The 16031-nt window shown below is 40.8% G+C and overlaps 1 protein-coding gene across 1 annotated transcript; it reads left to right on the top strand.

Moving 5' to 3' along the window:
- The first annotated feature begins 13358 nt into the window (after nucleotides 1-13358).
- Nucleotides 13359-14765, top strand: LOC136696247 (N-acetyltransferase 8). Its single transcript, XM_066670464.1, has 2 exons — nucleotides 13359-13452; nucleotides 14032-14765. The coding sequence occupies exons 1-2, from the start codon at nucleotides 13434-13436 to the stop codon at nucleotides 14763-14765; spliced, it is 753 nt and encodes a 250-aa protein (XP_066526561.1). The 5' UTR covers nucleotides 13359-13433.
- The last annotated feature ends 1266 nt before the right edge of the window (nucleotides 14766-16031 follow it).

The raw sequence follows: 16031 nt of genomic DNA, 5'->3' as shown, positions 1-16031 counted from the left end.
GTAGCTAGAAAGGAATTTTCTACTGGGATGACGAGTTTTACAGTTATCAGTCATCTCATAAAATCACAAACAAGTTTATATATAACAGTGTGTAAATATATATATATAGGGACAGCACGGTGGCGCAGCAGGTAGTGTTGTAGTCACACAGCTCCAGGGGCCTGGAAGTTGTGGGTTTGATTCCCGTTCTGGGTGACTGTCTGTGAGGAGTTTGTGTGTTCTCCCTGTGTCCCCGGTTTCCTTCCACAGTCCAAAAACACACGTTGGTAGGTGGATTGGCGACTCAAAATTGTCCGTAAGAGTGTGTGAGTGAATGTGTGTGTGTGTCTGTGTGTGTGTGATTCCAGGAAGACCCACCGCGACACTGAACTGGATATGCGGTTACAGATAATGAATGAATGAATGAATATATATATATATATATATATATATATATATATATATATATATATATATATATATATATATATATATATATATAGGGGCGGCACATATATATGTATGTATGTGTACCCGTTTCATGTAGTGTCTCTGGGTTTCTCTGAGGAATTTTATATGTATTCTGTGAAATTGTCCACAGACATGAGTGTGTGACTGTGCAATATTGTATTGTATATAAACACTATTATTATATTCACACCTGCATTTTACATATTTATTTATTTTATATTTCATTAATGCAGTTAAAGCACTGTCTATCCATCAGTGTATCCTGTGTTATCCCTGGCTTCTGGATAAGAGTGAAGACAGATTCAGCTTGTCAAAATGACCCTGAAGACACTGTTCCCTTTTTTGTCCAAACATTTCTCTGAGGTAGGGTTTTCAATTTGATAGCCTTCAAAACCAGGCTCCACTACTCCACAGAACGCCATACACACTACAGCATGCTATGACCACCTTGTCTCTAGGAATCAGGTCTAGGGCTCACATAAATGCTGAGTTAATATGCCAGTTGTGCTGTAGTATGCTGTGGCTGTAATGTGCTGTATTGTTTACCATAAGAATAGCAATATAACAACACCTCAGGCAGCAAACAGCCAGCACGCTCCCCACACGCCTCCCTGTGCATCTCTAACAGATGCATCCCCTCCATGGGCTTAAAAAGTTTGGGAAACCTCGCAAAATAGTTCCACATATTTTGCCACTTTAAGCATGGCCCATTACTGACACAGACTTGGAGCTGTGCACCCACATTTAACATGGTCTCTATAGACCAAGTATTGACCATTAAAATGGGACAGGCTGGAGTTCCTGCATTTTGGGGTATAAATCCTCCAGGCTGTGGAGCAGTGTGTCTGCATTCTGGAATGAGTTGGAGTGGTGTTTTTGATCCAGAGTTAATTGTCAATTATCTTACCCTGACCTCACTAAGTCCTGATTGCCAGCAAATCTTAAAGTAACACAAGTTTTTTTTTCTCCTTCTCCTGAGATCCTCCTACTGTTGAAGGGTGTGATTCAATAATTACAGCACTGTTCTGAAATCATGGGGGAGGTTTGTGTGTATATGTATCGGGTGGGGGGTTCTCCAAATGTTACACATCTGCAGTTGTGACATATGATGTCCTGCAAGGTGGGTCAGACAACACACAAAGAATCTGACAGGCACTCCCACAAGGGTCAGGGGAAAGGGGGCATTTGGAATGATATTGCCAAGTCCCACTGTTGGCCAGTGGGTGCTGCTCTGGGTGGGGTTACCAGTGGATCCATTGCGGGCAGGTTATCTACTCCTGCCGATGCATGTGCAATGAGGATGTATATCTTCACCACTAATGTCGATTCGATACGCATCTCGATACACTGCCACCGATACGATATAATTGGGATACACCTAAAACCCTTGTCGATACAATGCGATACAAATCAAAGTATCAGAGTATTTGCTCTGGCACAATTAAAATCATTTGAAGAGTACTGATTCAGATTCACATTCACATTTCATTAACAAATGCCAATCTTTTCTTTTATAGAATTCTTTCTATATATTAAAAATATTTTTACACATTTGTGGATTTGATGTGTTGTTGTTGTATTTGTTTATATTTACACATTCCCATTCATTTGTGTACTTGAATTTTAGTTGCTCAAACGCAAATGAAAATTTTAGTACATTTGTGAATATTGTTTTACAAGCTCAAAACCTTTTTGACCCATTTTTGACTCAATATAATAGAAGCTTTACTGCAGTAAACAGCCCTATCAGCCTTAATTTGAGAGATATCAAAAAGAAATTGGGATGGTGGGAGTAAACTGCAGAGTGATCTTCTTTTTGGTTGCATTCTTTTAGGCAGGAATCAGCATAAGGCAAAACAGGAGGATTATTATTATTTATTAAAGATGCAGATAAAAAATGAGGTTCTGAATATTTCAGCATGACATCATTTTGACTTCAGATGCGAAAGGCAGCTAGAAGAATGCGGTTTCGGCCACTGGGAGGGGATTGTGAGCGGCATGGCTAGCAATGTATTATACAGTTAGTTATTAAAGGCAATCTGCTAAATTATTCACAGTCACTTGCCATTTTGCTCAATGACAAGGTCGCCTCAGAAAGTAGTGCCATTAAACTTTTATACCTGAGCGTGTCCCGGATCAAGTTAAGTTTCAAAGAATCGATTATCCTCTTACCTGAGAGAGAGAAACAACTTCAAACACATGCTGCCACACAAGGATTCTAAACCCCTTGAAATAAGTGAGGAAAGACATCAGAGATGGGGATTTGTGTTTGTGTTTGTTGTTTTAGTTTACCTGATCATATATATATATATATATATATATATATATATATATATATATATATATATATATATATATATATATATATATATGGGTTTTTTTGTTTGTTTTTTTGCTGTTGTTTATGAAATTAAACCGCAAATTACAGCAACAAGGGAAACAGATGCCTGAGCATGCTGGACATGTGCCAGGGAGAGGAGAAATGCATAATAATGAGTTAGTGATATATATCTTGGAATTGAAACACAAGACCTCATTTAAATGGCCTTTATATAACACGCAATCTGTTCCCATCTATTTTTCCTCTATGGTAGAGCGGGCTTTTCTGAGGTTTACTCAAGCTCTAAGGTGAAGGTTAGAGATGGATGGATTTTCTTCTACAGTCTTATTCTACACCGCTGGCAGGGAATCCCACCACGGAAGACTCCCATGCCCTGCACACTCTTGTGTTTTGTTATCCCCAGCTCCAGCAAACTGCACTGAGCCTTAAAACCTAGGACTTAATCCTTTCTGATACTTCAGTAAGAGCACAACAGTAATCCCATACACACGGGTCAGCCACAACATTAAAACCCACTTCTTGTTTCTACACTTACTGTTTATCAGCAAAGTGCTACTTTATAGAGTAGCACTTTCACATACTGTAGTCCTACTGTTGCTTTTCATACTTTGTTAACTCACTTTAATCCTCCACTTCAGTGGTCAGGACCACCTCAGAGCAGGTATGATTTGGAGTGTGTTGCGCTGCTACGAGTGGATCAGACACAGGAGAATTAGTATAATGGTAGTGTGAGATTAAGCACTGATGTTGTATGATTAATTGTTTATCTGTGTGTATGTGTGTGTGTGTGTGTGTTTCCAGGGGGTTGTTACACAAAGCAGGGTTTTTTAATCAGTCAGATAACTTGAATCCAAAGTCAATAGGAACAAAAGCTGAGGGAAATTCCTATTGGTCCTCCAAAATACAATAATAATATATGTAAAATAATATAATATAAATTATTCGCTCAAATTGCTCCGGTTTCCTTCCACAGTCCAAAAACACATGTTGGTAGGTGGATTGGCAACTCAAAAGTGTCCGTAGGTGTGAGTGAATGTGTTGCCCTGTGAAGGACTGGCGCCCCCTCCAGGGTGTATTCCTGCCTTGCGCCCAATGATTCCAGGTAGGCTCTGGACCCACCGTGACCCTGAACTGGATAAGCGGTTACAGATAATGGATGGATGGATGGATGGATGGTTGACTCATGCATAACAGAACCAACATGTGTGTGTGTGTGGGGGGGGGGGGGGGGGGGGTTGTAGCTCTCTGTGTGTCTAATAAACACCTAGCTCATCCAGTAGAGGATATGCTTTACTGCCTACCCTGTTGTTTCACTGCTACACTACAGTAACAGCCTCTGTGTTTGTGGAACATTGCTGTGAGGATTTGGATTTACTTGCTATCATCCACAAGAACATTACAAAGGCCAAGCACTTCACATCCTCATTACATGTGTTTAAATGGAGTAGAAAAACAACCTGTGATTGACGGTTTATTCCTTGTTTTCACCTGGTGGAGTTCACAGCTTATTGCAGATCACAGCTCTCTCTCTCTCTCTCTCTCTCTCTCTCTCTCTCTCTCTCTCTCTCTCGAGCTCTCTCCCTCGAGCTCTCTCTCTCTCTCTCTCGCTCTCTCTTTAAGAAGAGTTCTACACAGGTTGGTGTGTGAAGTGATATAGATTGGAAGCTAGGGATATAAGGGTTACTGTCTCTAGAAGATGCTTCTTATTGATACACTCCTAGCATCAACCTTGAAACCAAGGTTGTAATTTAGGGCTGAATGTTGGGAGGGATTAACAGGACCCTCAGTAGGGTTACAGGAGGCACAGAAAACTTGCTACAAGAATTCCTGCCTCTATAAGCAGTAGATTTATTGATTGGTCAGAAACTGTTAGAGATCCAGCTCTGTTGAGCAACACAGTGGGTTATATTATAGAAGTATATAGTAATAGGGTTGTATTTTATGCAAATATAAATAAATAAAGATAATAAAAAAAATAATCAGCCAAAACATTAATATATATCTTTATTATGTAAATCCTAATTGAATACTCACTGTCCATAGAGCAGGTATTATTTGGAAGTGGATTATTCCCTGTTCTGAATTGATACACTTTGGTAGGGTGTGAACGTGTCTTGTGCTGGAGAGAGGGTGAACAAAATATTCAGAGCAACAGATGGACTACAGTCTGTATTGTAGAATTACACAGTGCTCCTTTGGTCAGATACATGTAGAAAATAAGATTTTAATGATATGACTGTTAGATATAGTATAGATATCACTAAATAAATGTATCACCAAATTATAATCAATATTTATTGTTGGAAGATATATATATATAGGGGTTGGACAATGAAACTGAAACACCTGGTGTGAAACTAAAACTAAAACTAAAAACACCTGGTGGTTATTAGTGTGGTGTAGGGCCTCATTTTGCAGCCAATACAGCATCAATTCGTCTTGGGAATGACATATACAAGTCCTGCACAGTGGTCAGAGGGACTTTAAACCATTCTTCTTGCAGGATAGTGGTCAGGTCACTACGTGATGCTGGTAGAGGAAAACGTTTCCTGACTCGCTCCTCCAAAACACCCCAAAGTGGCTCAATAATATTTAGATCTGGTGACTGTGCAGGCCATGGGAGATGTTTAACTTCACTTTCATGTTCATCGAACCAGTCTTTCACCTGTCTTGGTGTGTGTATTGGCGCAATTTCATCCTGATACACGGCATCGCCTTCAGGATGCAATGTTTGAACCATTGGATGCACATGGTTCTCCAGAATGGTTCGGTAGTCTAGCACATCTAGCACAAGTATTGGGCCAAGGGAATGCCATGTTATGGCAGCCCAAACCATCACTGATCCACCCCCATGCTTCACTCTGGGCATGCAGCAGTCTGGGTGGTACGCTTCTTTGGGGCTTCTCCACACCGTAACTCTCCCAGATGTGGGGAAAACAGTAAAAGTGGACTCATCAGAGAAAAATACATGTTTCACATTGTCCACAGTCCAAGATTTGCGCTCCTTGCACCATTGAAACCGACGTTTGGCATTGGCATGAGTAACCAAAGGTTTGGCTCTAGCAGCCCGGCCATGTATATTGACCCTGTGGAGCTCCCGACGGACAGTTCTGGTGGAAACAGGAGAGTTGAGGTGCACGTTTAATCCTGCCGTGATTTGGGCAGCTGTGGTTTTATGTTTTCTGGATACAATCCGGGTCAGCACCCGAACATTCCTTTCAGACAGCTTCCTCTTGCATCCACAGTTAATCCTGTTGGATGTGTTTCGTCCTTCTTGGTGGTATGCTGACGTTACCCTGGATCCTGTGGCTCTTGATACATCACAAAGGCTTGCTTTCTTGGTCACAGATGCGCCAGCAAGACGTGCACCAACAATTTGTCCTCTTTTGAACTCTGGTATTTCACCCATAATGTTGTGTGCATTGCAGTATTTTGAGCAAAGCTGTGCTCTTACCTTGCTAATTGAACCTTCATATTCTGCTCTTACTGTTGCAATGTGCAATTAATGAAGATTGGCCACCAGGCTGGTCCAATTTAGCCATGAAACCTCCCACACTAAAATGACAGGTGTTTCAGTTTCATTGTCCAACCTATATATATATATATATATATATATATATCAGAGGCGATTGCTCTAAGACTGCAAGGAAAGCTCAGCTTCCCCTAAAATGTCATAAAATAAGTGATCAAATGTATACTGTTGTGTGTAGATGTCATTGAATAAATATGCACTACAACGCGCTCAACTTTTGTTCAGAATGAGCTTCTTATCACTGGTAAAGATGTGGCTTTCCCGCAGCTTCACGGTGCTTTAAACAGTTCAATAGCGAAGCAGCGAAGTGCAGTGAAACGAGACGAGTCATTGGATAAATGCTGGGCTTTGTCCCACCCATAGGACGCTCAGCGTCTCTGGGGGTCTATGTGGCAGTTGGCTGGCCTTGGCTCGCCAGGACGCTCAGCTTCTGCATGATGATTGGATGATCTGTCTGAGGCTGAATCCCTTTTTGGATGGACAGCGAAATGAGCGAATCAGCGATCCTTTGGTGTAAAGCTCCGTGGGAGCATTAAATATTCATTCTGTTCTGAGTTGAACCGGAGACTTTGCGAAACCTCTTAGTGACATTTTCTTTGTTAAAAACAACTAGCAACAAATCGAGCTTCTGTTTTTTTTCTGCTGAGCCCCTCCACCGTCACAAAGCACACACAGGCGGACACACTTCACATGGGCCAAGGCCGTTTAAGCAGCCTAGCTCTGCTGGCCATTGAGGGGACACTAGTTAAGTCCCTGGAAAAGATGCCTTGTTGGTACGACAGAGTCACAGATCATTTTCTTCAAAAGGTACGGAGGGTAGAATTTACGTATAAATAAACCGACACATTTTATGATGTAGGCCGAAATTGAGCTTCCCCTCCTTGAAAGACCAGCATCCGCCACTGATATATATATATATATATATATATATATATATATATAGGACCACCACAACCCGACCCTCTGATATCGACAAGCTACAGTGAACAAAATAAACACAGATCTGACCACCGCTGACCCCGATGTACACATTCATACACCAATCTTATTAGAGGGTCTTGATGTTAAAAGAGGTCGTCAGGTCAGCATCCCAAATGCATGTGTGTATTTCCACCAAAACCCCTGGCTTCCTTGACCTGCCCTCACTCTGCTATGCATGAGGCGGCCCTATTGATTTAAACAGGGGCCAGAGGCCCTCCCCCTGCAGGGCCAAATCAAATCTTGTCTCAGGACCACTGGCTTATTGCAGCAGACACTGTCACAGAGGCCAGAGAAGCAGCTTTATTTATCAAGTGCCCCTTATATCATGTAGTGTGTCACTGTGTGTGAGTAGTTTTGTGTGTTTTTCCTGTGTCTGTATGGGCTCCCACAGTCCAACAACTCCTGCTAGTAGGTGCATTGATTCATTCTTTATTTTCTGTAAGTGCTTCATCTTGGTCAGAGATAGCTGAGAGTCTGGAGCTTACCTTGAATCATTAGGTTCAACACTGGACAGGGTGGCAGTGCACTGACATGCATGAAATTGTTGATAGGAAATGCAGAATTGTGAGTGACTGGTTAAGTGTGTGAGTGATTCATTTAGTGTATGAAATTCTCCACAGGGGTGTGACTGGATGAGTGTGAAATTGCCCACAGCTGTGAAAGTGACAGGGTGAATTTGCGATTGGTTGAGTCTATGAATTGTTCACAGTTGTGAGTGTGTGAGTGACTGGGTGAGTGTGTGGAATTGTCCACAGGAGTGAGTATATGAGTGACTTGGTGTGTTTATGAAATTGTCTACCGGTGTGACTGGGTGAATGTGTGAAATTGTCCACAGGTGTGAGTGTATGAGTAACTGTGTGTGTGTGTGTGTGTGTGTGTGTGTGTGTGTGTGTGAAATTGTCCAAAGAGGTGTGTGAGTGAGAGAGAGAGTGACTGGGTGAGTGTGAAGTCACAGGTGTTGGTCTGTGAATAACTGAGTGGGTATGTGAAAATGCCCACGTGTGAGTGTATGTGTGATGCCCTGTGATGAACAGGGGCCCTTCTTCTTCTTCTTCTTCTTCTTCTGAATTTAACATTGCCATTTCCCATTCTCTCCCTTTTGGGTTGTTGAGCTTTGGAATTGCATTCTTTGAAGTAATGAAACTCCATGCAGTGCATTTGCAATGAGCTGAAGTAGTGTTTGCACTCCAGAGCAAATCATTCAGTGTCAGTACCTGAGCTCATGAAATATATAATTGTAAATATAAATATATAACAAAATATATAATTGTAGCCTATATATATAATTGAATCCTAAAGCACTCACACATGACTATATAATACCTACATGCATATGCTCATGTTCTTATTCTGAACAATGTAGAACTCTCATAGTCATTCTCAGAGTCTCAGAAATTTGAGTTTGACATAGCATGCCGCGGTCAGAAGTAGCAAGCCTTGGAGTGTGGTGCTTGGTGCCACCAGTGAAGCAGAGTTGTAATAGCAGTGAGTAAAGGTCAAGTGTCTGGGATAAGACTATTAAGACCAGGGATAAAAGATGAGGCAAGTTCAAAACACTCACATACATAACTGCCACCAAGGCTGGATCCTTGCAAAGCAACAACAACACCACCACCAGGAAGATGCAGGGGACTTCTAACCCAGAGGCAGTCTCTCATCGTAGCTGTAGATAAATGCAGTGTTTTGGCGTCTGTCCTCCAGAGAGACAGAGAGTGAGAGAGGGACTGAGGTACACAGCAATAGCAGTTTCAAACCGGATATGTCCTTATGAATTTGTCATTGCCCTGCAAAGGAATAGGCAGAGAGGGTAATGTAACCCATATTCAAAAAAAAAAAAGCACACAAGGATGGGACATGTCATTATGGCTCAACAGCAATTGCTTCTGTGTATCCCAGTGAGAATTAACCTAAAACAGACTCTGCCATTCCCTGGGTTGTCGGCCTTGAAACAGGCTGGGGCTCTAAGCCGGGGAAAGCTAAAGCTAAATCTTTCAGTATCAGAATACTCAGCTTTGATAATACCTGATGAAAAAGAAGAGGCGTGGGAGCCGACCTGCCAAAACGAAAGCTCTCGGCTCGCACGTGGGATCTTTTTCCTAGCACGAGAGTGATAATTAATAATCCAGTCAAAGGAAATTAAGAAATTTCTTACAAGCAGATAGTCAAAGTTTTATCAGGTTCAGCAAGGCAAGAACGGTCATTTTCTACCACCTCCTTCCCAACCACACTCCCTCCAGACCTATCCATTCTGATACGTCTAATGCTTCCTCTGGGGTGCTCCAGTTTCCTCCCACATTCCAAAAACATACATTGGTAAGTGAATTGATGACTCATGTGTGTCCATAGGTGGGAGTGTGTGTCACCCTGTGAAAGACTGGCACCCCCTCTAGGGTGTATTCCTGCTTTGCCCCAAGTGATTCCAGGTAAGTCCCGGCCCACTGCGACCCTGAACTGGATTTGTGAATGAATGATATCTGAGTCTAGAACAGGTTCTTAATACAGATTCTAATTGTGTGTGTGTTAAACAAAAATATATAAAAACTGTGTTTACAAGTATACATATGCATGTTATAATTAGGGGAATCAAACAGTTATCACAATTAATCTCCATTAAATGCAGTTGATTTGTTTTTGCTCATACTCTAACGTGCTTAGTTTTGTGTTCTGTTTTTTATTGTTTTTTATTCTTGTTGTTTGCATTATTACACATACCCTGAAGTCTGAATTTTCTTGTTTAAGGTATTTTTAAGTTTGTTAGTTATAGATGTAACAGTGGACAAAATGAGATTCTTCAGAATGGATTTATTCATTTCAGAGTGCACTGTTCTTTAGAGGAAATTATTCATTTCTATAATTATAACACACTAAAATATCTCTGCACAAAAGCTACAGCTGTTTAGCTCTACATACACTAACACTAAAGACACATTCAGAGATACTGAGTTCCTGCTTTTGATTTGTTTCTGCAATGAGCTTCATGAAGCTTAAACATAACTTTTATCATTCAAAGGTTGTGAAATATAATTCAATCAGCAAAAATATATTTTTTGGATATAGATTTTGGATGCTGTTAGCTGCCAGTTTGTCTAGTTAACCAGTCGACTATGAATGGACAATAAAAGTGCTAACATTGCATTCCCATTATTCTTTAATCAAGATGGCATTCTCATCCTGTGGAGGTTTAAAGTGATTACAGAAAATGAATAAATGGATGTACAAGGGGGAAAAAATAAAGTGTTCTAGGTTTTTCCTGCAAGTCTCTGACCATAGGGTTATTATTGGTTGGATATTTTCTGGGTGATGGAACATTATGACTTAGCAAAGAAACTGAAAAATCCATTGACACCACTGTGTCTGACACATTCCCAAACACACTGTGCTGAGGATTATCCACCATTCAAATAATATCTGCTATGTGGTGGTTCTGTAAATCTAAAAAAAAAAGTCTAAAATGTGTAATGGTATTCTATAGGGGACTTACAAGTTATATGGGCCTCTTAAAATAACCAGTGAGTGCAGACAGAGAGTGTGTAAAAAATGCACTTCCACTGATTTGTGTTGAAGAACTTCATATTTGACAAATTTGGTGAGTCTCACAGATGTGTCAGTGCTATGCCTCAAAGTGTGAGCAATATTTTCTGGCAGCTGGGAGGTTATTGCTCTTCCTCTGTACCCTACCTTATGACTTTAGTTTTCAGACAATAGGTTTGACATTGTGTTTGTCTCTGTCAAAGGTATCTTTTATGGTGGCAACAAATTGCATCATATTAAGGCTGTAGTTTACTCTAAACTCATCGTAAACTTGCTGCATTCTAGGAAAACTAAAATTCAGCTTCTGAATGGCAGTCACTCATAATGCAACAGTATAACTGACAATACTGCACTACTTGTCCAGGAGTAATAACACAATGGTGTTTCCAGGAGTAATGTATGCCTTGAGATTAATTCAGATAATTTGGAATGGGTTAGTATTATGAGTAATGTTATACAATAATGGTCAGTGGCAGCTGGTGAAAAATTTTCTAGGTGGGGTAGCTTGTGCCACACTGACAATTTTTAACAAGCTTCCCAACACAATTTAACCCCAACGCTCTGTGAAGATCAGTTATTGGTTAACTGATATTTGAAATCAGCAAACCAGTAGTTATGAAAAAGATCATAAATTGCAACTCTAATGTGGCCAAATACAAAGTACATTACATGTATATTATGTATTTTGTATATTATATAAAAAAATGTATATTATAGCAAAAATTACATTACAGACTAGTTCAGAAATGTACAGATATATTAGGAAAATAAATAATCAAGAATTTCTGGAATGCAGTACATTGCTTAATCATACAATATGTATAAACAAGAAAACTGGGTGCTTGTGTGTGTGTGTGTGTGTGTGTGTGTGTGAGCGCACACCCATATGTATATAGATGTATTCCAATGTATTATTGGAAGCTGTGCACCAATAACAGTCAGGTGTTCTTAATCCACCACTAACATTTTTATGCTTTTTTGTCTCAGTTGTGAGCAGTGTGATGCAATTTTCTCAATTAAAACTTGTGTCCAAGCTAACCAGTTTATCATGTGTAACACACACAAACATGGTCCTTGTACCTTTCATGAATTGGTTTTCCATTTCCAATCCTGCAATAGAAAAATGGAGAACTACCCATTTCCCTTTTTTATGTTATCAACAGTACCAGAGAATGTAGATATGATTTGTTTTTTTTTTCTTTTCTTACAATGCATTAAACACAAATAGAGGGAATATCAGAATCTGATATATTTAGAATTTATTTAATTATAAATTGATATTTTGTTTATTCATACATAACAGGAAGATAGCAGATATAGCTACGTGTCACATAAACATCACCGTTCCACTGTGGTTTCGCAAACTTACTTATATTAATCTTAGAACAAACTCTCCAGACACCCATGCCCCCAATGTGGATACAAATCTCAGCATACTTTGCTCTGTCCTTGACCATATTTCTGATTAAATCATGAAATGGGTCAAGTATGTTCATCTTTAATCTACCAGCAGAATAAATTCCTTCATGTCAGAACTTATGGTGTTATTAATATTTAAAACTTCCGGTTCTGGCTAAAACCTGCAGGCCAACCCATAATTGGCCACAAGCAGGAATAAAAAAAAACGTATTATTTTAATTTATAATTGTTCGTATTCATTTTTCGTATTTTGTTGTATTTAGTTTCATTATGGTGTAAGAAACCAAATCAATGATATTTTATATTGTTCAAAACAGGGAAATGGGTCATGGTCTGTTTTTCTATTGAAGGGTTAGAAATGGAAAACCATTTAACAAAAGGTACATGGACCACACATACACACACACATACAAAGTAATAAATAATAAAAATAAATACTACAAAGTTTGTGCCTTTAGAGCTGTTTGGGGCAGTCAGAGCCATTACTTAAAAAGCGTTTACCACCTTATCTGAAAACTGGTCATTAAAACTCAGGTCACAAACAAAAAAGCCAGGCCCCCTAAGTCGCTGAGATATGCTGCCTCATGCCCTGTCCACCCAGGCATAAGCAGGCCTCATTACACAGCCAGCTCCAGATTAGAGCTGATCTGATGAAATACCAATGACCCTTAAGGAAAGAGCGAGAGAGTTAGAGAACGCCTCATACCATATGCGAGTGTGTTCGTCTGTACATGTTATAGTTTTTATCAGTGTATGTGGTATTCACCATACACTATTACTTACACTCAAGCTAATGGAACATTGCTGTGAGGATTTCACTGCTTCAGCCATATTAACATTAGTTAAGTCAGTTACTCATGCTGGAAGTGTAGTTCTGGATCAAAACTAACACCATTCCTATTCATTCTAATGGAATTGGATGGATGTCTATCACTGTACAGCACAGATCCACTGCTCCACAGCTCAGGAGGGATTTGTGCTGGGCACTGGGCATGGACTTTAGGCTCCTGTGCAGCTTGTGTATATGTGGGTGTGTAAAATTCTTAGTGGCTTTTCCTGAGCCCTCCTGTGATTGGCTATTTGCCACATGCTGTGAGGGGTGTTAGCGCATTGAGGTGTTGAGGTCTAGAGCTGAGACAGAGCAGACCTGCCGAGAACAGAGAGAAAAAGCTGGAAGAAATGACACAGAAAAATCGCTGTAAGTTTACTATCTGTCTCTCAAGGCATATGTGTGAGGTCATGTGACTTGTCATCTCATCTGAGGTGTCAACACTGCTGTAGCACGTAGTTTCGACACCCCGTTAGCAAGGTTGTGGATCCAAGCTTCATCTGATGCCGTTATGAATCCAAAACGTCGTGTCATTCTTTTTCTTTCATGAATGTGTATTGTTTGTCCAGTTGCATTTGCTTTAAATTAAGCTTTAGCTTACTGTTAAAAGGCTGCCGTGCTAGTGCTTGCTAACATGAATGCTTTTAGCAACCTAGCAATGCCCCATGAAATATGCAACAGTGTGATTCAAAACTTTCTTGGCTTCTAGTATTTATTTACAGCCTTTGAGCATTTTCCACTGTTTCCTTTCATTTTACTTCAGCCTATTGTGCTGTGCTGTGATGAAAGACCGTGTTTCCAATGAATGGAGCTTTCTTTCCTTTCTTCCCTATATGTGCCCATTGTGAAAGACTCCAGGATTATCTGAATTACAAAAGAAAGTCAGATTATTACCAGACCATGCAGAGATTTGAAAAAACACCTCACTTTCCTTCTCTCTTTTCGCAGTGCAATGTTTAATCAGACCATACAAGGCCTCCGACAGAGAATCTGTCATCTCCTTGTTCCGGTTTGGCTCCCTTGAGCATGTCTACCCCGCATTTTTCAAAGCCATGAGCCACCATGACCACGTGGGCATCTCCCTCAGCTTTGCAGTGGCCGGCTATGTGCTAGGTGGAAGCTCTTACGTTCTGGCCTTCTTGTTTGGTGGGGCATGGGTTGCATTGGTCTACTACTGCTGCCATGAGATCTATGATGACTACCTCAGAAGGAAGTTGGACACAGAGATGGCCAACATTCAGGCCAACTTTCTGGGCAGCCCAGTCAACAGCTTCTGGGTGGCTGAGGCTGAGCTCAATGGGCAAGTCAATATCGCAGGGTTGCTGGCCATTATGGGTCTGAAGTGTGATCCAGTAACCGATATGAGCGATGGTTGGAACGGTGGGGAAGTGGATGTGGCATCCCTTGAAGGACGAGCAGGGGAGGTGTTCAATCTGGTCGTGTCCTTCCCGTTAAGACGAGAGGGTCTAGGGACCCAACTGACTGAGAAAGCCATCGAATTCTGCAAGGAGCAAGGCTTCTCTCGGTTGGTAATAGAGACCACTTCTGCTCAGATGGCCGCCATCTCCATGTTCCGCAAGTTGGGCTTCGTTGAGACCACAAGCCATGGCAGCTCCTATGCTAACCACTGGATTTCCAAAATAGCTAGGATCAGCATGATACGAATGGAGATGTTCCTCTGAAGTGGTAGCCTTAGAACTTTTCTTTGAGGTGCTCCTAAACGGTTCATGGACATTTAGTTCTAAGTTCTGACCCAGAACCTAGAACTAAATGTTTATGCATTTTTGTAAACTTTGACATGATCATTCATGCTAGCAAATCTCATTTAAAATAATCTCTTTATGGGTTCTTCAGGGCAGTGTTTCTCTTGTCTTGCAGGGCCAGTTGTGAGCTTGTTAGAGAACACATGTACTTACTGGATGGTTGTGAAATTTGTTGCTGACAAGGTTACACTCAAAATAAAGTCCACTTTTCCAGCCATTTTGACTTTGGTGTGTTCTCCTTTAGCCTATTTCCACCAAATGTTCTGTTCAGGATTCTTGGAACCTTGGTGCTATTGAGTGAACTGGCCCACATTTCCAACAGTTTTGATGGGAACCAAGGATGTATTATCAGCACTGTGGGTTTGCCAGGTTCCAGCATCACTCTGGCTGAATTCAGTGCCCTACAGCCAGAGCCATAAATAAATAGACAGTCAGGATTATTCCACAGTTTATAGCAGGTTCATATCAGAGTGATGGGCTATATGCTACGTGTGTTGTAAATGACATCAAAGCTATGCTACTGAGTTTGTGAATTTCAGAGAGAAGCAGCCAGCGCACCTCCAGTCATTTTTAACACTGCCACAGAAAACACACAAACTGAGAATGTTTCCGTATTTATTTCCATTTCTTTATTTATATAACACACTCTTCTTTATTTCAGTTGGGAAGGAATTCTTCTGGTTCACAAACCAACATGTCTTTGGAAACACGGCAAACAGTTCCAATACGGCAACAGTTTCCATTCGCAAATTGGGAAAGAACCGGTTCCGTGTTGGAGGAAAAAGTTACCTGTATATGCGTGGGCTTCCTCTAGGAACTGCAGTTACCTCCCACAGTTCAAAAGTACATGTTGGTAGGGGGACTGGCTATGTGAAATTGTCGACAGGTGGGTGAGTGTGAGAAATTGTCCACAGGTGGGTGAGAGTATGAAACTGCCCACAGATGTGAGTTTGCAAATGACTGTTCCACATTCCACATCCATGTTCTGGGGTGCCCTTGATATGCTGAAAACCACTGCTTTAGGGAACTAATAGTGTTTCTTCTAAGACGTTTCTAAAATAACCTGTTTCTGTTGTTACTTTTAAGACCACTCAAAGAGTGGGCCTCTGTTATGTGATTAGAATTGACCTTTCAGCCACAACACCCCGAGTCGCACTCAGTCTTTTATAATTTCTCCGCTGAGCT

This window comes from Hoplias malabaricus, chromosome 5 (assembly GCF_029633855.1).
Source record: "Hoplias malabaricus isolate fHopMal1 chromosome 5, fHopMal1.hap1, whole genome shotgun sequence".
NCBI classification, from domain to species: Eukaryota; Metazoa; Chordata; class Actinopteri; order Characiformes; family Erythrinidae; genus Hoplias; species Hoplias malabaricus.
The sequence above is the reverse complement of the archived record's forward strand: the minus strand, read 5'-3'. Positions and strand labels throughout refer to the sequence as shown.